At 45.9% G+C, this 22,668-nt stretch overlaps 1 protein-coding gene across 4 annotated transcripts in view; it reads left to right on the top strand.

The window, feature by feature from the left end:
- The window catches only part of NPAS2 (neuronal PAS domain protein 2), a 149,082-nt gene that overhangs the window by 93,736 nt on the left and 32,678 nt on the right, over positions 1-22,668 (top strand). For all 4 annotated transcript variants that reach the window (XM_081069231.1, XM_081069232.1, XM_081069234.1 and 1 more), the window contains exons 4-7: positions 4,215-4,306; positions 8,633-8,722; positions 15,389-15,509; positions 16,599-16,712. In XM_081069231.1, coding sequence (XP_080925357.1) covers positions 4,215-4,306; positions 8,633-8,722; positions 15,389-15,509; positions 16,599-16,712 — 417 coding nt within the window. The remainder of the gene's footprint in view (positions 1-4,214; positions 4,307-8,632; positions 8,723-15,388; positions 15,510-16,598; positions 16,713-22,668) is intronic.

Here is a 22,668-nt window from a genome sequence, read left to right as displayed (position 1 = left end):
TGAACATTTCCCTAGACAAGATGAGCTCATAGAAGAGGGCATGGCTGGGACACTAGAAATTTTCATTATACTTGTTTTTTAATCAATTCTTTAGTAATTTTATACACCTAGTAAAAATATGATAGTAATGATATATCTTCCTTATTTTTTCCCCAAAGCTGTCCAGGGAAGAGTAAAGAATATGTTCAATTGCTTTTGTTAAAATTTGGGGAAGAACAATCAAGCAGAACTGGAATATAGTGTTGCAACAGTATTTGATGGCCCCAATAATTTAATCAGAATGGTTATATTTCCTAAATAATGATTTAGCCAAGTGAAAATAGCAGGTTGCTTTGATTACCAAGATATTTTGTGCAAATTACTCAAACTAGGTCAGTGCCACTGAGAAGCAGGACAGCTGTTAAATAGGATAGCTGGGATCAAGTTCATCAGTGTGACATTTATGCTGGGCTCTGTCTGCTGAGGAATTACAGAATTGTCAAATCTGGGACCTGGAAAGGATCGGTCAGCAGCCTCCTAACACCAGGAGTGCCTGTGTCTGTCTCGCCTTTTTCACAAGACCAAGGCCTACTCCACGTTGCCCGCTTAAATACATCCAGAGTCACTGCAGGATCTGACTCGTCCTCCGTGATTCCACGTTCAGGAGAAAGCAGAAAATCCATGGTAGAGTTTATGGAGAAATATGGTAGTTCGACCAAATTCTGGATTAAAGCAAAAACCCAAAAACAAACAATAACGTTACCTGTAATCCAAATGGGCATGAACTCCACAGGCATCTGCAATGAGACAGAGAATCACAAGGTCAGCATTTTTTCAGGGCTCACCATGAGCCAGGCAGGCATTGTTCTAAGGGTTCTCTGAGCTTCACGCACTCTTTGAATGAGTACAATTTCACAGGTGAGGCAACCGAGACACAGAGATGTTAAACCACTCACCCAAGTCAGAAGGTGTAGAATCTATCCAGGCAGTTTGTCTCCAGAGCCCAAGTTTTTAACACGACATCCAACTGCTTCTCCACAAGAGGTGACAGTGATTTATGGGGCTCTTACAGATACTTGTATCAGAGCTATGCTATAGCTGTTCATTAGTGTGGCTATTTAGATGACTGATTCTCAACCTTGTTTCCCATTAGAATCACCCGAGGAGCTTTTGAAACTATATATAACTGGGTCACACCTCACAGACCAACACATCAGAATTTCTCGGGGCGGCACCCCAGTGGTGAACTGGAGCCAGCTCATACCAGTTTGCAAAAGATGATTAAGTTTGCAGGAGTTTTGCAAGCCAGTTGACATCAAGTTGACAGCTTGAAGTCAACCACCGTGGGAGTATTTACAGTACAGAAATGGGCAAACACTATAAATCAAGGCTTTCTGTTGTAGGCACAGAGAGCCTTTTACCAGCACGCCACTGGGTAAGGCCCAAGCATCTGTATTTTTAAAGCTTCCTGGGTGATTCCAGTGTACATTCAGGGTTACGAACTGGGTTTAGACATGCTTTTTGCCTTCATGCTAAAGGGACACCACATAATAAGTAAGGAAAGATAACTAGGTCCCAGTAGTTATTATAATTATTTCCTCAACAATCTTTCAAGCATCTCTTTTTTCTCAGCTTGGGAGATAAATCCTAATCCTAGAATGTGTGCTTGTTTTCTTTGAAGTAATCCAAGTGAAAATGAGAACCTGACCATGTTTCTTTATAGAGAAATTATGTGTCATCAGTATCTACTATAAGAGGGAAACCCCTAAACTGTATAAATAGTAAGGCTATTGAACATTCTTATCCACATCCATCTAAATGTTACTTCTACAGAGCTAGCTTTCCTCTTTCTGTGCGAGTCTAAAGCGGATTTCATGTCATTTTCTCCCAACATCAAATCCCATTCCTCATACGTGCTCCTTCAATATGCTAACCTTAGTGGATGGGGTGGGGATGGAGGTGCAGATGTGTGGAGAAGGCAGGGGAACAAGGAGATATGTCCCTTTGGGGCAGAGTAATACACACCCAGCCCAACAGAGAGTTTCTGCCCCTTCCTTCAGACTTTTCTTTGACTGTATACAATCCAAAGACATTCTGCTCCTCGTTTACGCATACCAGGAGAAGTCATAAGGTGAGCGCGCTCTAGGACACAACTAAAGTTTATGCTACAGTAGAATTTTTGGGTCCAGCTGTTGATTGCATTGTTTTTCTGCAAAAAATGCTCCCAGGTTGCTTTGCTTTCCATGCTATTTACAACCTACTGTGACCACACCTCTTTGCTAACCCTGCCTGTTCCCCATAGCTTATATTAGTCACATCAAATGCCAATGGAAACATGATCAGAACACTGAATTTAATTTCCCAGTTTAACATTTTTTTTTACTTACTATGAGACATTTTATCTAACTTACATTTTTTAATATGCTATGCATTGAGTCTTCACTTCCAAGGACTGTAATCGAATCGTTGAAATATAGAGTGAATGAAATGGATCCTTTCAGTATTATTATGCTGTTGTTTAGAAAGTACCCAATCATACTGAATGATCTCTAAGTTACTTATGTAAAAGACATGGGTCTTTCATGTTCCTTTACCATAAATTGAATGGATCTCCACCTAAACCAAATGGGGACTGCTGCAAAGACTCTTCTCCTGGAGAATTCATCTATAGTTAGATCCTAATGGTCAAAAGAACTTTACAGATGAGTTGATGTATTGGAAAAAGAGAGAGGACATTTATGGGGTTAATTTATTAGCATATCCTCAGTCCATATCTTTCTTCTAAGTGGTCCAACTGTGGCATCCATTTTAGGAACTGGGAGTTTCACCCTCTCGTCCCTGCCTTGTCTGGCACCCTAGAATGAATGCTGGCTCCGCCCCTGCTTCCCAGGGTGCACTTCTCTGTGCCAGACCTCTGGCCACAGTGGCTGCAGTGTTCTATCTGAAATCTCGAAGGAAAAAACCATCCGGATAGAGCTGAATGTTGCAGGGAATGCTGGGTGATTGCACACGGGAAGGTGTAGAGTTGTGTGTGTAACTGAGCCCTTCATATTGTTTTCATTCATGAGCAACTGCTGAATTCATTTGAATTCATTCATTCACAAGGCAGAATGCACTCTCCATGCTCCATGTAAGTGAGACCACCAACAACACAGGGTCAAAAGAGAAAGCCTTTCAATGTTTCTCCCAGTTTGAAGTTTATAGATAATCTGCCTGAATAATTTGCCTTTTCCAAGCAGTTGTTGAACCAGTTAGTTTTTTCTCAGAGGTAGGAGATACATCAGATGGACTTAGGTTTTTCTTAGCACCAATAAAATATTCTCTAAGGAAACCTCTTACTACATAAAGTGGAGCAAAACATTAGTAAAAGATGGAGGATAAACTGAAGGAAAAGCAAGTATATCCAATAGAGTGTTTGAGCTGTCTGTTATAAGAGATATTTCAGTAATAAAACAACACCCTTTTCTAACTGCAAAAGAACTAGAGTATTTAAGGAGGCCTGTGTAGACCAATCACCATGGAATTTACAAACATGAATAACATCTTTAGTACAAGTTAGTTATAGAAACAAGCAAACTATAGGTTACCGCAGAAAGTTTTCAGAAGAGTAAATCCTGACTTTAAAAGCCATGTATTTGTATAGCAAATTATACTTTGGTACTTGGAAATACTAAAAGGGAGAGAGAGAGAGAGAGAGAGAGAGAGAGAGAGAGAGAGAGAGAGAGAGAGAGAGAGAGAACATTACATTCTGCATAGATACAGTAGGTTATATACCACAAGCCTACAGTGTTTCTGGAATTTTGAAAATCCCAGATGTCAAAGGTGCCTCGCTTTGCCTTGACCATGAAAAAAGAAGCTTAAGAATGTCCTATCATCCTAGTCTTTGTTCCTGAAGCCTTTGTAGGTACACTACCTAACTCCAGCCACTGATGATGCGCTTTGTCATGTCGACATTCGAGGGCATTGTGCCACCTGCTAGCAGCAGGCACAACACCCATGCAGCGGGCGGAGTACTCTCCTCCCTGATGCTTCATTAAAGGGGTGTGAAAACATCAAGAGATGTTTTTAAGCCCATGACATCCAAAGTTCCCAGTCCTTGGAAATCAGAATTACGTATTTCCTTATATTGTCTTTTGAATTAAACCACACAGAGAATTACATAGTAATAACATGCGCTTCATTTGTTAATGTGCCTTTGACTATAAAAGCTTATTTGTGTGTGTGCTTTTCTTCAGAAGTCTCAGCGCAAACGGAAATCTGCGATATTCAGCAGGACTGGAAGCCTTCCTTCCTCAGTAATGAAGAATTCACGCAGCTGATGTTGGAGGTGAAATGCACTTTCAAATTAGCTTAATGGGTTGCTTGTTCCAGATAAGACCCTGAGCCCAAGTAAACAACTGTTCTTGACCCTGGAAAGAGGTCTTGAAACAGATACCCTCCTGAAGCTCTCAGGCCTACTGCTTATGTTTTGGCTACTGAGTTGGGTGCTATAGGCAAGAATCCCACCCCACCCACATCTGAATATGAGTGTATACTGTCACCCTAGTGACTGCAGGGTGGGCCCCACTCACAGTCTCCCAGCCAGAGGATACCTATTGGGGGAGCCGGAAGGGGACTGGAGCTGGAGGTAGATAGAGGGAGTGGAAGGAGGGAGGAAAGATTCCATCTCTATACCCTCTTTCAGCTCAGAGAGTCTCCTCTTTAGAATGCAATGATTATATTTTTTTCCTTAGTAGAGCACATTTTGAAAACAAATGTCTTCTTTTAAAGTTATGCTTTTCACTCGAGTTCATAGTACATCAATATGGCATGTGGGTGTCAACCATCAGTGGCCCTGTGCCTCCCCACCCAGCACACACCCTTTCTGTGCCAAGAACAATGCTCATGTTTCTTCTTCTAGAAAGTGAGGTGTCCACACCCATCTGCAAGGCTGGGTGGTGGAAATCTGGCTGATCTGAGCAAGTGGCCTTCCTCAATGTCATGTGTTTATATGTGGGTGAAATGCCTCCATACAGATGACAATAAGGCTCTACAAAAACATCTGGCTGAGTGCTCTGACACCTAAACTGGGGATAAGACTGAGAGTGTATGAACATGACAGTGGAGAAATAGAGAACCCGAGACGTGGCATGATTGGGACCTTGAGTAAGAAGAGGAGAACCAGGACAGATGAGTTCAGCAAAAGGAAGTGAGACGCTGGCTGTGTGTCAGTGCTTCCTGGCAGGCTTTTTGGAGAGTGGCGTCTTGAGATCAATCTTTCTATATCTCATCTTATGTGCTATCTAAGACTGATGTAAATTTTTATTTATGTAGATGAATTATGCAGAAAACGGAAAGTACTGGGTAAGAAAACGCTAGAATGAAGCTGTCCAAATATTATGAAATACAAACATATTAATAAACATTTGCATAAAAATGAAAGATACTTAAATCTACATGTAAACTAAATTTAAAGAAAATACAGAACGTTCCACAGAAGCAATGCATTTTAAGTATGTTAAATTTAGAGCAGCTTGTAAAATATAGTGTTAAATTAATCTATCATTATACCACTTTACAGAAATCGTTTTATCTTTTAATTCTTAGGGAAAAGTAGTTAAAACGCATAACCCTAAAGTACCCACCTCTTTTTAAGAGCCTGTAGCACATTCTTTTTTTTCTTCCCAGTTTCAAGTGTTTGAAGAAACAAGACTTTTATAAAGTTAAAAATGGAAAATATTTGGGCTAAAAGGCAGGACTGATTCGGGAGACTGACATTTCTAGAAAAAGAAGCTTTTAGATTTGCATGGATACTCTTTATGCATTTTCTCCCACTCCCAGTATAGATTCCTTGAAGCAAATCTAAAGAAAATCATGCCTGATAGCAAGTTGGACCTGAAATTAAGCCTGTGCAACAAGCGAGCCTTCTGGGTGAATTGCAGCTTTGAGGAGTGTGGGAAAGCCACCAGCTAGTCCTTTTGATTTACCTCAGACTTCTGTAGGCCTCTTTTCCAACCTGTTGCTCCTCAGTAGACACTCCATGATGAGTACCTGAAGCCTCCCTGGTGATCTGAACCCCAGCGTTGGCCCCCCCCAGGATGACGTCATCACCCCCTACAATGCAGCTTACTAATAATGTGTGTCCTTGTACACCTACACCACCCTTTGCTTTTTTTCAGAACTATTTCAGGGAACGTGAGGAATCTGTGAGAACCATGTCTTGGTCATCAGGAGGTTCCCTTTTTAAATAAGGACAGAACCCAGGACAGAGCCCATCAGGGCCCAGGGAACTCAGCTGCTGAGGCCCTTGGTGGCAATCCCTCCTTCCTCCTGCTTTTCTTCAAAACCAGACTCGGGGTGGGGGCTGTGTGGGGGACTAATACAGTTGTGGAGTCTGAAAGAACAAAAATGCCTTGGTTGCAGACCAGTCAAGCTCGTCAGGTGTAAGCCAGCAAAGACTGTGGCTGCAAGCATTTAGATAAGAGACTCAAAGGCAGGGAAAGCGCTTGGTGACCAGCAGTTAGGGAGTTTTGTGAGAAAAGCTACAGCGATCTTTTCTCTTAGCCCAGAGGCTGCCCCGGAGAACACAAGAAACATTCCATCAGAATCAGGAATGGGCAGGAAAGGGTGGTTTCATTTCCTGCTGGTGTGTGGCAGGTTAAAATTTGGGCCATTATGGCGTCTTTGGTGTCCTTGAATCTCCTGTTAGAATCACCTTTACAATGAGAGGGGCACATCACTTTGCAATCACATTCTATTGAGTCATTCTCAAATGTGGCTTCTAAAACCAAAGCAAGCCTTCTTAAAGCAGTGATTCAGTGCCTTTGATGGAAAATGCCAATGAGCTGATGAATGTTATCTTCCATCTATAAATACCTTCAGCTTTTTCACACCCACTTACTTTACAAATTCAAGAGGGGCATGGGCTCTCTGTGCAAGAAGATAATTTGTATTCATTGCTCCCACTTTTCCCAGTATTCTAATCTGCTTTTTATAAAAAATGTCCACCTCTTAAACAAAATTCACCTCCGCTCATACTGCAAATATGATTTGAAAAGCCATTTAGGAAAATACTTGAGGGGAAAAGAAATAAAAGTTACTAGGATGTGCCTTTGTGATCACTGTGACCCATAAATCTAATCCAGGATTTCTCAACCTTGACATTTTGGACCTGATAACTCTTTGTTGTGGAGGCATGCTGTGCATTATAGGACATTTCAAAGCACCCTTGGCCCCTACCCACTAGATGCCAGCAGCACCCACCAATAGTGACAACCAAAAATATCTCCAGACATTGCCAAAAGTTCCAAGGGAGGCAAAATTGCTCTCAGTTGAAAACCACTAATGTAATGCAAAAGGATGAGGCCTACTTAAGAAATGTGCTTTAATATATGTTTCAGTCTAAAGTCCTGTAATATGTAAGTGTAAAAATAATAAATGACCCTAGTGTTAATTTTCCTGATGAAAGGAACGTTCTCTGATTTTGGCCAGTTGTAATCATGTCCTTAATGCGCAGTTAGCAGACTATTTCCGGTTCCTGCTGCAGTGCACTCAGCCGCGCCCTCCTAATTTGAAAGAATTAGTGCCTTTTTGGCTGTGCAGATCCTCAGTGATATCTTGGGAGGCTCTAGCTAAGTACATACAAAATGTTTCCTGAACTTTCTAAACACATATTTGGGTTCTTTTTATCCCCCCCAAAGTGGAACAGTTCCCATACTTGGGGAAGATGATATTTCAAAGATGTCGTCAATAAAGCAAGCACGATAGGCTTACTGTGACAGTCCACCTGAGCACATCACGGCCTTGAAGATTTGTTTCCCGGGGAGGGGGGCTCTCCCATCTCTCCTGAACTGCGTGGTCTGAATTTTAGAAATCAACTCTCAGATGTGTCTTATAAAAGCCTCATGAGCACGAGCATCCAATCAGGAGTCTGAAAGCAAAACAGCGAGTGTCTGTGAGAAAACCCTGCTCCCTAAATCTGTTCTGGCATGCACTCCTAGAGCAGGGTGCCTGACATACCGTAGGCGCTCAGTAAAAACTTTTAAAGGAATTGCATTTTCAGGCATTCTGAAATACTTCTGGGTCGACTTGAGTTATACAGCGCTTCCCCCTTGGTCCTTACTTTTTACTTCTGTGGAATCACGTGGAATGTTCTTTGCAAACACTTCCCTTGGATGTGTTTCTCCGATGGCAGTGAATGTAGGCACTCCTGACCAGCAGTCTAACTTTCTGTTTTTAAGGCATCTATTAGGTCTGATATCCTTTAGTGAAAGTTTACCAGGGAACTCAAAGTCGTATTGGGGAACGACAAAATATCACTGACATCTTTTAATGGTAATTGTGATAGTTCTGCCTCGGCCCAATAGTATGTTTACATGAACACTCCCTAGGTAATTTCCATGGCTAAGTTTTGGTTCATGATACCCATAGGTCAGATTTTTCACGGAGCCTTTTAGTGCTTTTGCAAGTGCTTTGCCTGGGCTAGACCAATTCTGTGTAAGAACTCATCCCATGTGTCAGGCAGAAAAGTGCTGGGAGGTTATTCATGGAAATATCTGTGGCTTCTAAAGGTTCACAAAACAAAGTCAGTGTCATAATGCGGGTCCTTTGCTTTGATGACATCTTCCCCCATAAAAGCATGACCAAGGGGCCTTCACTGTTGAGTTTTCCGCAGGCATTAGATGGCTTCATCATCGCCGTGACAACGGATGGCAGTATCCTCTACGTTTCTGACAGTATCACACCTCTCCTTGGCCACTTACCGGTAAGTTTCTGTTCCTCGGACTGCCTTAGCCAATACACATTCTTATCTCGCCTTGTGTACCAGCCAGCACTTCGATCAGGGTGGTGTAGATAGGTGAGGGTCGGTGTGTGAGGAGGTTCAGGCCCAGGCCAAGGTCCCAGGGGCCTGCCAGAGGAAAGGCAGGGGCCAGCATGTGTCATCCTGGGGCAAGCAAGGCGCCAGGAGTGAGCAAGGCCAGACCTGGAGTGTGGGATGTGGGTATAGGTCCTTATCCTCTGTGCCCCAGAAGCCGTGGACTGACAAGAGTCTGCACACTTGGCAGAGCTCAGAGCCTCTGCAGAGGCTGACAGATGTCTTCCTGCAAAGGGACACCTGGGTTAAGGAATATGCACCAGATGGCTGCAGATGGGGTGCGGTTTGGGAATCACTAGGGACATGACTGAGATTGCAAGTAGGTTGTGACACTTACTGGTGGTAAGGATTCAGTGACAGGTGATCCCCCGGGGGATTATAATACTCAGGGAAGACGCTGTTGACAAGAAGGCCTTGGGGAACGAGGAGGGTTTGGTCAGCTGAGAGCCAAGGACGTGCTGTCCATGGGAGCCAGACGGAGGCCGGTGGGTACAGCATGTTCAAAGGCCCTCAAAGATGTTCCCCCCTTCCCCTTTTCCTCCCTCCGTCCACCTCCCCTTCTTTCTTCTCTTCTCTCCCTCCTTTCCTCCCTCCCTGATACTTCCTTGCTGGCTTTCTGGTAAGCCTCCCCCGCAACCCCCACCAGGATGAGCACTTGGCTCGTGGAGGGTCCCTCGTAGACGTTGGGCCAGCCTTCCATTTCCTGCCACACCATTATTTGTTCCTGCGAAGCCTGACCTTGAATGACAGCTCTACCAAGAGCATCCTCTGGATCTGATTGGGATAAAATGTCCTCTGTTCTCTCTCCACTCAACAAGCCCCACCAAACCTCTTAACGCCCACCACTCCCCACCCGCAGCACATCGGCCAATGGGTGATCAGTGTATGTGATGAGAAAGGTAACAGCTTGCCCTGGGTTCCTGTACCTAGAGAATCCTGGGCCAGGAAGGTGCTGGAGGACCATGGTTGCCTCTCCTTAGCAACACCTGCCTGGTAGTGGAGCAGCAGGGCCTTACTCTGTGGGCAGCTTTGCCTCCCTGGGGTCATGACCCCTGTTTGCCATGGCCCAGATTGCACAACACCCTGAGTCATACTTTTCCTCAGAAGCCCCTCCTCTCACCTCATCATTTTGCAGAGGACGGTGGTGGAGATCAAAGCCTCCATCCACATTTTCCCTGTGTGTTATAGCCCAGAAAATCAGTTTTTACTCTGCTAGGCAGAGGCCTTTGCACCATGCCATAATCCGTCTAGCCTTTCTGTTTCAGCCCATTTCCTGTACCATTTCCAGGGTGCAGTAGGCTTGGGGGCATGACAGTTCTCTCTCCTCTCCATAGCTGTCAGAGAGGCTGGTTCTCACTTCACCTAAGGAATCAAGAGTGTGGTTTTCTGTTGATTCTAGTCTCAGGCTAGGAGAGTAATGATGGGGCCGATGTGAGAAATACAGAAGTGACCCCATTGAATCAGCTGGCTTCCTAGGGCTGAGCTGAGGGGGGCTGAGGAAGAAGAGGAGATGGGGTGCTCTTTTGGAGGTTTGCTGCATCATATTCCACCATAGGAAGATCTGCAATTCTGCATGCATTCCAGTTTGGCACTCTGAGAAAGTGCTCCTAGGAACATTCAGTGTTTCCTGAGGAACGTCTGCAAGCCTGCCTTGGAAAACCGATACAGTCCAGAGCTGCTGGACCGTAGGGTGTGGACGCCTTCACCCTTACTGGATAACTCCAGATTGTCTCCATAGAGCTCGCACCAGTTTGCCCTCCGCCACGTCAGCAGAACTTGCTATTGTCAGATGTCCTAGTTTCAGTCTAGAGTGTGAAGGTGTCTCCTAGTAGAGATTTCATTTAGATTTCATTTGCTTTTCTTTCCATCACTAATAAGATTGAGTGTCTTTGAACATGTTTGTTAGCCATTTGGATTGCCTCTTTTGTGTTCAAGTATTTTGCCATTTTCCTACTGGATTGTCTGGGTTTTTTCTTATTATGATTTGAACATTCTTTTCATGTTCTCGACTCTAGTCCTCTGTCAGGTATTGTTTTAATCACCTTCTATTCACTGTGCCCTAGGGTTATAGGAATGGCCAAACACGTGACACTTGACACTGGACAGATGAGATTGGCAGCTGTTTCTTAGTCATGTATGCTCACAGCCCAGGGGGGAGAACGCAGGGCCACACGGGCTGCACTCTCAAACAGTGACCCAGCAGGGGCTGTGAGAGGCAGGCTGTGCAGTAACAAGAGGCTGAGGTGCCTCCTGGTCCCCAGACGAATGAGACTGGCTTGTTTGAATAATTCTGCGGACTGTCAGGGGACTAAATCCTCTACTCGGAGACAAATGGGAACCACACTCTGTCCCCTTGAAAGAAGGGTTGTTTAGCTAGGGGACATTATCCATGGGGATGGAGTACAGAGAGGAACTTTCCCCGTAGGCCAGCCAAGGCCTTCCCAATTTGCCAGGTGATAAGACCACCTATAACAGTGAATCTTAATTATAGATCTTACACCACAGGTATATGTGTCGCAAATCTTCTCTCATTTTGAGACTTGCTTTTCCCTCTCTTTAGTTTCTTTTGTTGAATAGAGATTCTTGATAGTTGGTACTCTTTATAGCTTAATTAATTCTTCACAACTCCAAGGCTAAAGCTATGCTCTATACGATCTTTTGAAAGCGTTACTATTTGGCCATCAATTTGATTCCGAATCTAAACAGAATGAAAGCGTATCAAATACACCTCCACCTTCCTGATCCTTTAGGGAGACGAAGGCCCTGACTGCCTCCCAGAGCCCATTCCTGCCTCTTCTCACTGTGGACGTTCCATGGACTTCTCCCCATTGTCTCCTCTAACTGCGACCAGTGTAGATCTCCCAGCTAGAACTGCCAGGGCCCGTTGGGACATTCCTGAACTGAGTGTCCACCCAGCCCACTCCCAGCTCAGCTGGGTGCAAGAGAACTGGTGCTGCTGGGTCACAGGTAGAGAAGGAGCTGCTTCCTGTCTCCCAGCACTTCCAAATGGTCTCCAGGCTCTCAAGGTGCCTCGAGAGAAACCCTGGGAGATGTGCGATTTGGAATTTAGGACAGGCATTTTGAAAAGGGCCAGATTCTTGAAACAGCAGCCACGGGCTGTAAGTTGGGATGGAGACCCTCCCACCTCCGACAGGTAAATGATGTTCCTGATAATGTGATTCAGCCGTGAAGATGGCTGCAGATGGCACATTCTCTTGCTTGTCTCCATAAGTGCCATTATTTTAATGAACAGAGCTCAGCTCATTCAATTGCAGATAGAATTTACTCTCCTGTAAGCACTAGGGTATAAATTTTCTTATTATCGTTGTTTGTGTTGTTTTTCGGCACGTGAAAGTGGCATAACAGTAATGTAATAGCAAACACGTATAAAGAGCTTGCGCTGAACCCTCTCCATGAGTTAACTCATGCTCTTCGAACCCTTTCCCCCAGCCTATGTCCCCCACCTCCATCCAGCGTTCCTCTTTATTCTGTGTAGAACCTGTGCCCTGAGGTCCCCCACAGCCCTCAGGCCTGCCAGGCAGCCCCCAACCTTCCTCTCTGCCGCACCTGCCATCATAGGAGGTGGGCTCCTGACTGGCCCTCGAAGAAGAGATCCCGGGCTGACTTACTTACCATTTTCAAGTACTATCTGAAATGTCTTTAAGAAGAAAAACTACTGCCATCAGTGAACATTAGTCATCTTCTAAAAAACTAAAGGGAATGAGCTTAAAATAAAATTAGGAACATCAGAAGGAAGTTGGAGAAACCAGAGTGAGAAAATGACAGCACAGCTAGTGAGGGGGTTGTCCATAGAGATCAAAATGGGACCGTCCCAGCTAGGAGCCCAGGAGACACCAGAGTCCCTCCTCTTCTGCCTCCTGTCCTTTGTCAGCCACCAAGGAGTGTCCACCTGCCTCCATTGCCTCAAATGCTGGCTGCAGGAGGGGATGGACTTGCCTGCGGTGTTGTGTGTCTTCCCAGCGCCTGAAGCGGTGGCTGGCATGTGGTAGCCTGCAGTCAATATGAGCTGGATTATGTTGTGGAATGAATTATTTGGACTGTCTTTTTCGGTCTTTTCCATCGCCTCTTCCTGTGTGCCTTTGCAGACTCGGACCAGCTCTAGCCTCGCTTCCTAAGCTCCCTTCCTCCTCACTGCGAGTGGTCTCTTTAAAATAGAAGCACAGCCCTCACTCCCTTCCTGTCGGTCCCTCAGGGGTCCTCCTGGTACACAGGATGGTGCCCTAACCCTTTGAGGCCTTCTGTACTCTAGACATACTTCCCTGTGCAGCCTTCAGCCCCTCGCTCCTCTCCCTCCCCCGCAGGGCTTACGGGCACCCACCTCCATGCTTCTGTGCCTGCTGGGCTCCTGCCCAGAGCACCCTGGCTGCCTGGCAGACACCGTCGTGTCCCCCAGATCCCGCTCCAGGCCTCCTCCTTCTGGAAACTGTTGCCTGGTAGACTCTCCTTGATTTTGGATTCAGCACAGTATGCTCAGTGTTCTCTGGGTGCCTGTCTTTACTTCTGTCGCATGCTTGCCATCCATTCTGTCAGCGCATCAGCACGTTTTACTGAAGGGCCAGCACTGTTCGATGGTGGGCTACGGGGGTGAAGAAGACAGGCAGGGCCTCTGCTCTCCTGCAGCTGCCGTTTGGAGTAAGGCTGGCAGAGTACACATGTCAACACACGAACCAACAGGACAACTTCCAGTCAGTTCATAAATGGTCATTAAACACCTAATCAGGCCTGGCATTTACTGAGTGTTTGCTGTGAGCCCTTTTCTCAGCAGCGGACTCGAATCAGCTCATTTCACCCTCAGCTTTCTCATCTTTCAGTTCAGCAAAGCGCAGCTTTGGGGGCAAAGCCAGCTTTCAAACCCGACTCTGGGCTCTCACCCGCCTTGCCACGCTGGGGGCCGGTCCCTCACAGGCCTTCCCAGCTAGGTGAACACATGCCAGCAATTGCGGGATACCCTACCATGTGTGATGGAGGAGCGCAGAAGCCAGAGCAGCAGGGGTGAGCATTCTGGACGAGGGGCTGTCCTGGGTACCTTCTCAGAGGACATGACTTTAAAACAGGCATCCGAAGGATAAACGAAAAAAGAGGGTGCAGAATGTTCCAGCCAGAGGGTATAGCCTGGGGGAAGGCCCAGAATGAAGAACAAACCTGGTAAACTACAGAAAAGAAAGTATGGAGGCCTGGAGCAGGACTGGGAGCAGGCTGGGTGGCTGGCAGATGGTGGGAGCCTTGAAGTGAATTGAGATGTTTAGGCTTCATCCTGGGAGCGATCGGAAGCCCACGGATGGTTTCAAGCAGGGTGGTGACTTGATCTGCCACAAGGCCCCTTCTGGAGAACAAATTGGACAGGGACAGAAGTCGATGTGGGAAGACTAGCTTGACCACTTCCTTCCCTGGACAAGAGACGATGGTGGTCTGGCCTAGCATAGAGGCCGTATACGAAGAGAAGGGAGCGGGTCTGAGAAAATGTAAGGGAAGAAAATCTCACAGCACTTGGACATTGTGTGCATGTGAAGATGAGGGCGGGAGGAGGAGAAGCCAAGGATACCACCTGGGCGTCTGGTATGGGCAAGTGATCCGTTGGCAATACCATAAATGGGACCAGAGAAGACAAGGGGAGGAGAAGGTATGGGCACAAAAGAATGATGACCTTGGGGATGTGTGTGACTGCTCTCCGCAGGGGGCATCTGAGTGGCAGCTGGAAGATTAAGGCGGGGCCCACGAGAGTCGCCAGGACATACACATGTAAGAGTGTATACAGATCGTGTTTGAGGTTGCAGGAGGGGCTGAGTTGACTGAGGAAGATAGAGACGTGCTTGTGTCCTCTGCCTCCACTGTGAGTTCTCAGCTTCACTGCCCAACGTCGGAGCCACCAGCCATGGGTGGCTGTTTACATTTCACTTCAAATAATTAAAATGAAACACAATTAAAAATTTAGTCTTCGGTCATACCAGCCACGTTTCAAGCGCTCAGTAGCCGTGTGGCAAGTAGTTTCCATAATGGACGGCGCAGATGATACGCCATTTTCCTCATCACAGACAACAGCTCTAGTGGACAGCAGCTCTAGACCCGACATTGTATTTATTTTGTATCCATCGTGTCTAGGCACTCAGAGAAAAAGTACAGTTCCTTTGATCAGAGACCTGTAAGAAGTAAACAGGCAGCTGTTTGCGGACCTAAAGGTCAGAAAAGGAACCATGTGTACTCTTCGCGCCCTTCAGATGAGCGAGTGGCCTCGAGCTGGGGCTCCACACTGCCCAGGCCAGAACCAGAACGATGGGGCTCCTCAAGCGAGAGGAGAGGTCTGACTTACCTCTTCCTTCTTTCTTGGGTCCATGGGCATGTGAGCCAGTGAAACCTTGTAGATTATACTTCAGATTTACAGAGTGACAGATGGAGAGTCTTCACCAAAAATCAGCTCTTGAACTTTGCATTTCCTTCTGAGCACTTCTGAGTGGTCATGAATGTTCAGTTTTTGCTGTTGCTTTGGTTTCCCGTCTTCGTTGAGTGTGTACCTTTGTTCTTTATTTTCTTTTTCAGTCAGATGTTATGGATCAGAATTTGTTAAATTTCCTTCCTGAACAAGAACACTCAGAAGTTTATAAGATGCTTTCTTCCCATATGCTTGTGTCGGATTCCCCTTCCCCAGGCTACTTAAAATGTAAGTTTAACTTTCCTGGTTTTACCAGCTATAAAGATAGAAGTTGTACTTTTGAAAAGAAGTTAAAATGGATTAAGAAGGGAGGACTAATTTTAAGAATAATTTTTCTTGTGACTCAGAACATTTCCAACATCCTCAGAGGTATATTTTAAGTTTAAAATTAAACTGGAGTTTGGAATATGAAAGACACTTAACTTTTATGTGGAAAATTTGAAAGCGTAGAGCTTCAGAATAATAACTTGTTTTGCATGTACTACAAGAGGTTCCTCTTTTTTTTTCACATGACAGACTTTTAGTAATAAGCAGTGCAAAATCAGTGAACAACCCACTTATTTTGGAGAACACTATAAGGCTAGATTTGTATGATGCCAAGTAACCAACTGAAAACCGAATAATTAGGTCAAAAATCCAAATTCTCTTCTCTTGAGGCTGTCGTCTGGTTATTTATATACATTTGCAAGGGTTTTTTTGTTTTTGGAATTTTTAAGTTTTTATCAAAATTGGCAACCCAGCTAGAAGGCTGGCCTCATTGCCTACTGGGCCATGTGTCACTTAATGAAATAGATAGATAGATAGATAGATAGATAGATAGATAGATAGATAGATAGACAGACAGACAGACAGACAGACAGACAGACAGACAGAGCTAGAAGGTTTGCCTTGGGTTTTTTCAAGCCTTAGTCCATTTTCCATGAATAATTTGTCTTGTTGTACATCTGATTTTACTTCAAAAGCAACGTGAAAAGATTAAATGAAAGAGAGCAGCTCTAGACGAGCAGCTTTATTTTAATATACCATATGAAAACAACCGGAACTAATCAATGCCGACATAACCATCTGCAGACATCTGTGAGCAAATGAAGACTAATTGGGTCCAAGTATGGAATACAAAATACCTATAAACTGGGGGGTTGGGGGAGCCTATGGTGCAAAGGTTATAAAACCACGTCCAAAAGTCAGTCGTAATGAGGGAACTATCCTGGCCATGTGTAGACTAAACCCTGTGTGTTTCACAAAGATGTGACTTGTTCAATCGAGGGTGTATAATGCTCACGTTCCCTTTCTCTCCTTTTTCCTTTAACGGCCCAGCTGACAACGATTTAGAGTTTTATTGCCATCTTCTCAGAGGCAGCTTGAACCCAAAGGAATTTCCAACTTATGAATACATAAAATTTGTAGGAAATTTTCGCTCCTACAACAATGGTAAGCTTTAATTGTCATATAATTGCAACTGCGTCTTTTATCATGCCCACATGCACATGGGGGCCCAAGAATCATGGAGGGAGGAGGCGGGAGAATCTGTGCTTTTCATATTTGCGTTTAGATTTTCATGTTCCCAAGATGCGTTTTTGTGCTCGTAAATGTTATCTCCCATTCGAGAAGCACACACTCCCACACCTGTTTATGCCAATGTGCAAAGTCCCACTGAGATGCACATTATTCGTTTATTTACTTGCAGGCTGACGGAATAGTTCTCCTGTGAGAAACAATTTGCAGTTACTAGAGTACAGGCTCAGCCTCCGCACAGCCAAACAGGGCTTCATTGTGACATGACGATCCATAACCTTGGTTTCTGTATTTTTATCCTCCTTTTTACAGTACTGCTGTGAGCATATTTTAATAGCTCTGGTGCATAGGTCTTCTGCTCACTCTAGTCCTGATGCACAGTAGGTGACCAGCAAGCTATACTATGGGGGTGCCAAGCAGGCTAGGTCAGGCAGTAAAGTCATCCTTTCTGAAATTAATCTGGATACCTAGCTGTCCAAGCTCTGACTGTATCTCTAAACTAGACCCTGAACACTCAGTTTTACTTTCGACTCCTGCAAAATGGGAAAGCAGGCCAATGCTAGAAATTCGGGGGCTTGGGCCCTTCTGTGAACCTGCCCATCCCAGGCTCAGTGTGCCAACACACAGCCCCACAACCCAGCTCAGGCGGACCTGCATTCTGTCCTCTGTGCTCCTCAAAACTCAAGGCAAAACAGACACCTTTGAAAGGTCCAGCATTTAATACAAGGAGATGGGAACAACTAGAAGGAAGTATTGACAGGGAATAGGGGAAAGAGAGAAAAGGGAAGGAGAAAAATACCAAAGGAAAACAAATAGGAAAAGATACGGCTTGGAAATAAGGGGGTGGGTGGGCAGTTGGGAGGTACGAGAGTGTTGTGATGGCAGCGGTAACTCGTGTGCTGTTTGGACCACAGACAAGTCCATTACCCCAGTCAAATGAGTCCCAAGTTTCCATGAGAATCAGCCAGAGTCATGGCACTGAGTCCTAATGCTGAGGCCTTGGAGGATTCTCTGTTGTATGTTACTCACATAAACATGCTAGATACTAAGCAGCATGAGCCTGCCAGAGCATTTTTCAGGCCCACTGTTCAGGGCTTATGCCTGGATGATGGGCTCCATGGCCGACTGGGGTCCTTCTGGGAACCTGCCCACCCAAGACTCAGCATGCCTGAGTGGCTGGAAGTGGTGGGAGGTCAGCTTCCCCAAGGGGGACCCTAAATCTGGGTAAAGCAGGATGAAGCCAAGGCCTGCCATGCTAATATGACTCATCTGAAAGGCTTTCCCAAACATTCTGAGATGAATGTTCAGTGAACCACATAAATGAGTAAATGGTAACTCTTTGGTCTACCAGGTAAAGAAAGTGACCTGAGAGATACCTCATAGAACACCCACCATGACGCCAGCCCTGGTGCAATGGGTCATGGGTGAGGCAGCTTGTGAAAATGCAGATTCTTAGCCGTCACCTAAAGTTTCCAATTCAGGAGACCTGAGGGTGGGGCTGGGATTGTGAGATTGGGAAGGAAGCTTGGGGTTTCTGATGCAAGGAATCAGCGACTTTGAGAAACACTACCTCGTTGTCCTACTAAATACCATTTCATAGGAATTTTCATGACACTCCTCTTGTTTATGGCGCACCTTCCAGACAACTTTATCCTTGAATTGATGTAAGTGGTGGTTGGGAATGTGCTTAAAACATGTGCTGTGACCGTAATGCCACCAGCTGCTGGGAGAGCAGTATATCCCTAGTGGCCATGTGCAAGCAAGGGAAAGGCATCCTGGCCCCCAGAGGGCCAAGACTGCAAGAATTATGGGATGCTGTTCCCGCGTATCCCCATGACAACAGTGTCCGATCTTAATTAAAGGAACCAACCTGTGATTGGCTGGTGAGCAGCCATGGTGTCCTTTGTGAATTTCCATCTCCGCAACTCCCATTAAGATGCCCGCTGAATATCACTGAATCTTCCTGTCATTTATCTCGTTTCAGAGGGTTTTAAGAAAATAGAAAGGCTTTGTGGTGATTTCTGGGATTTTTTTTTTTAAACTAGCAAGGCTTTATTTTTACTTCAAGTTGAGACAATGTTTGTTTGCCTGAATGAATGTGTGAAAATTATGTGTGATTTTTTTTTTCTTTTCTCTTTTGTTTGGAAACCGTCACTGCTATAAACACACAGCACTGAAAGTAGAAAATTTAAAGCCAAGAGTGCAGCGTGACTTTCTAGAACCTGTTGCACAAACCAAAGTCCGGGGGGTGCTTTCTTGAGACAAGACTCTCCAAAGGTAATTGTGGAAAACCTGAACTACAGTTGTAAGGCAGATTACAACACATAGCAAAAAGCGTCAGAGACAAATGAATTTCTAAGATGGAGCCCTATGAAATCACCAACAGTCAACCATTTTTTGACCTATAAAATATGGTTTCACATAATATAAGAAATAATTCAAACTTGATTCTGTAGGTTTACTTCTCCATAAACGTTGAACAATGGAATGATAAAAGGAATAGCTCACCGTAGGGGGGCGTTTCTTTAGTGCTAGTCCCTGGGCTCAGTATTTGCCTTGATCACCTCATTGAGTCCTCGCAATGACCTTATCAGGTGGGACTACGCGCAGCGTCCCATCTTAACAGAGCACGAAGTTGATGCCTAGGAGAGTAAAGTCTGAAGTGTCCAGGTGGGAAGTGGGGGACCCACATTCATACCCATCCTGACCCTGAACTCATGCTCAACCCCAGTGCTTTGCTGCCTCCCACAAATCTATGTGGAAATCAAGCACCCGGATGCAGAGCACAGGTCTGTCGCCCTGTCTCGGCATTCTATCTGTACATGACATCTGGACCTGTGCACATCAGATGTCCCACACCCACATACCAACCTGTTGTAAGGGTACTCGAGACTTGTTTTCAATCAACTATGGCAAGACACGCAGACGTGGCAATGACTGTCATGAAGGAAGAGAGTTACACTCACAGATCCCTAGAAAAACACCATGCAGGGCCACACGTGGAAGCACCAGCATGGGTCAAGAGACTGAGGGAGCAGGAGAACAGTGAACAAGAACGTCTGTTGTGGTTTCTGTAGGGGAAAATGGGCAAGGCAGGGTGAGCAGGCTTAGGATTGGCTAGTGTCCAGAATGTCGGGGCTGTGTAGTATAGGCACTGTCCCTAGTGATCTCATCCTGGCCCTGGGTGATTAGAGCAAGAGGACAGTGGCCCAGAATGTGAGAGCCAGACAGTGGAGGCCGTGGGGGGATGGGCTCCAGGTTGCTTAGTTTCCATACGAAAGGTACACTGGAAAGTGAGTTGTTTACTATCCCTCAGTGGTGGCTGACCCTGAGAGGAGCAGTCCCTCCAGGGTCAGCAAGGCCCCAAATGTCAAAGCATCAGATGCAGAAACTAGAAAATGTGGTTAATACACAAGCCACCCCATGCAATTTCTCCTAGTTCCCAGGCACGGTGCAGATTGGAAAACAACATGTTAAGTGTAGAGGAAAAGTGACCATGAACAGGGGTTTTATTTTAATAGAGTACCTGCTCACACCTCAGAGAACTACACAGGGAACCCTACTTTGGTCCATTATCATGAACAGCCCTGTCATTTCCGCAGGGCTGTTTAGTCTATCGGACATCACTTCATGCATTCTTACTTGATACTTCTCAAGAAGATACAAGGCTTTTGTTTTTGTAAATCATGGAATGGAAAGGACGGCAGCCTTTAATCAGTGGCCTCCTGGAACCCCTTCCTGGACCCACACAGTCCGTGCCTGGCACATAAGTAAGTGCTCAACCAAAGAAGGTTGACCTAGTCTGGGGCTTGGAGACCTTGGCTCTGGACCACAGGTCGTAGTGGCAGAGCCAGGGTTCGGGCCCAGAACTTCCGGCTCAGGGAAATCATGCTCTTCCCCCAGAGCTGATAACAGGACTGCCCTTTGACTGACTTTGGAGCACACTCCAGGGACAGACCTAGTTTTGGCTTCCAGGAGGGTTCCCGCCTCTTCTTTGGCCTTAAATGCAAAGCAATAAAATCCACTGTGGTGCACGTGCTGAGTGAACTGGAGCCAACGTGACTTCCGGTGCTTTGTGAAGTGTCTATACTGGAGGGCCTCCGGAACAGCAGTGGGTGGTCAGGGAAGCTCACCTCTGGCCACCATTCACTCCACATTCTGTGCCTCCCCCGCCCCCCTTCCCCTCTGGCTGCTCCCTGGTGTCCTTATCCAGGCCTCTCACTCAGGGGGCACCCCCGCAGGCCATTCCTGACATGCTGTCTTCCCAGCCTAGAGCTCATGTGATGGACTGATTTGACCCAAGGCTGATAGAGGGGCTCTCGGCCTTAACCAAAGGGCCCAAGTGAAATGTGAAGGCTTCAGGCAGGAAAGAGGGTGCTTGGTGACCCTTAAATCCTGTAGATGAAGACGCATCTGCTTGTCTGCTGACCCAGGTAACTGCTCAGGACTCAGCTGGCTCTGTGACGGATGTGAGGAGGCCCAGTTAGGAGTCTGGGGGGAGCGGAGGAACAGAAGCACGCTTGCCCTTGTTAATGAATTAAACTCTCTAATGGGACATTTCCAGAGTCACCAGCCGGCTGTGACACCTACCGCTTGACATCCCTGCCCCCAACACTGTCGCTGTGCAGACACAGCAGCTTTGCCCAAAGCCTTGAGCAGAATGGAATTTTCCCGACTTCGATATTTACACATCTTGGCCACTCCTTGGGCTTCTTTATTGGCCACAGATGTTCTGGGGGGAGGGGAGGGAAGACAGGACCTCACATCTTTAACCTAGATTTTTAATAAATGTGAAGCAATATGTGCCAGGAAACAGGACAGGAAAGTAGCTTTCTTAGAAGCATTTCACTTTAACACCATCTCTAAGGCAACCTGTGAGATGCTTCCTGAAGGAATCTGACCTGGGATATAGGACCCCCCCACCCCCCCAGTCTCCTCCTCTCCTCATAAAAAGTCCCCTCTCTGAGCCTGGCCCACTAGGGTGGACCCATCAGAGCAGCCCCTGGTCCACCTCTGCTCCTAGTTTCCAGAATGGAGTTGAAATGAAATTACTTTATTCGGAGCTATGTTTGTCCAATAACATTTGTTTCTAGTGCTTTGAACAAATACAGCAGCATCCCATCTTTTTACTTCTCCAGTGAACTAGAGGGGAGCCCTGAGGCCTTTCCCCAGCCCCACCCCCACCCCTCTAGCAGGGAAGAAGGCCATCCTGTATTTGAGCTCCTGCCCCTCCCCCAGCCTTGGATTTAAATGTGCGTCTGACTGAAATCCAGAGAGCAGTGTTTCAAAAGTCGCTGGTGTGGTTCCAAATGGGTCACCCTCAGCAAACATTCCACTCTGGGCTTTCCAGAAACCACACAGCAGAGCATAAAATTTTCCCTGCCCTCATTTTACCTACCCGCCTCTAACCACACAACCAGATTTGAAGTTCTGGCAGAAGCCGAGGCCTTTGGACTCACAGCACTTGACTCCATTGTTCCCTGGGATTTCTGTAGATTGCCTCATTTTCTGGCTTTGGGGGCTTTGTTTTGGTTTGGTTTTTTTCCTAAGCTGAGTTCATTGAGGTGTCTCAGTTACGGGAACAAATCACAGGTCGGTGAGACCTCAACTGAGAATGGAGACGTGAGTTTGTCCCAGGAAGACCAGCTTTGTCTGATCTCTCTGTCACAAGCACCCAAGAGTCAGAATCAGAGTGTCCCTCCACTTGTCCACTCTGACAAGAAAACATCACGTTCTTCTCCAGCAGCAGTCACGGCTGCCAGATTTGATTGTAGAGAAATTACGATCAGGATAAAAAACAAATTGTTACCCAAGGGTACAGACCTATCCAAGAGTCTGTGTTAAAATGGAGTAGTGAGGAATGGTCGTATAT

Source organism: Rhinolophus hipposideros (assembly GCF_964194185.1).
Source record: "Rhinolophus hipposideros genome assembly, chromosome: 12".
Taxonomy (NCBI): Eukaryota; Metazoa; Chordata; class Mammalia; order Chiroptera; family Rhinolophidae; genus Rhinolophus; species Rhinolophus hipposideros.
Note: the sequence above shows the minus strand (reverse complement) of the source record. Positions and strands in the feature narration are given on the sequence as shown.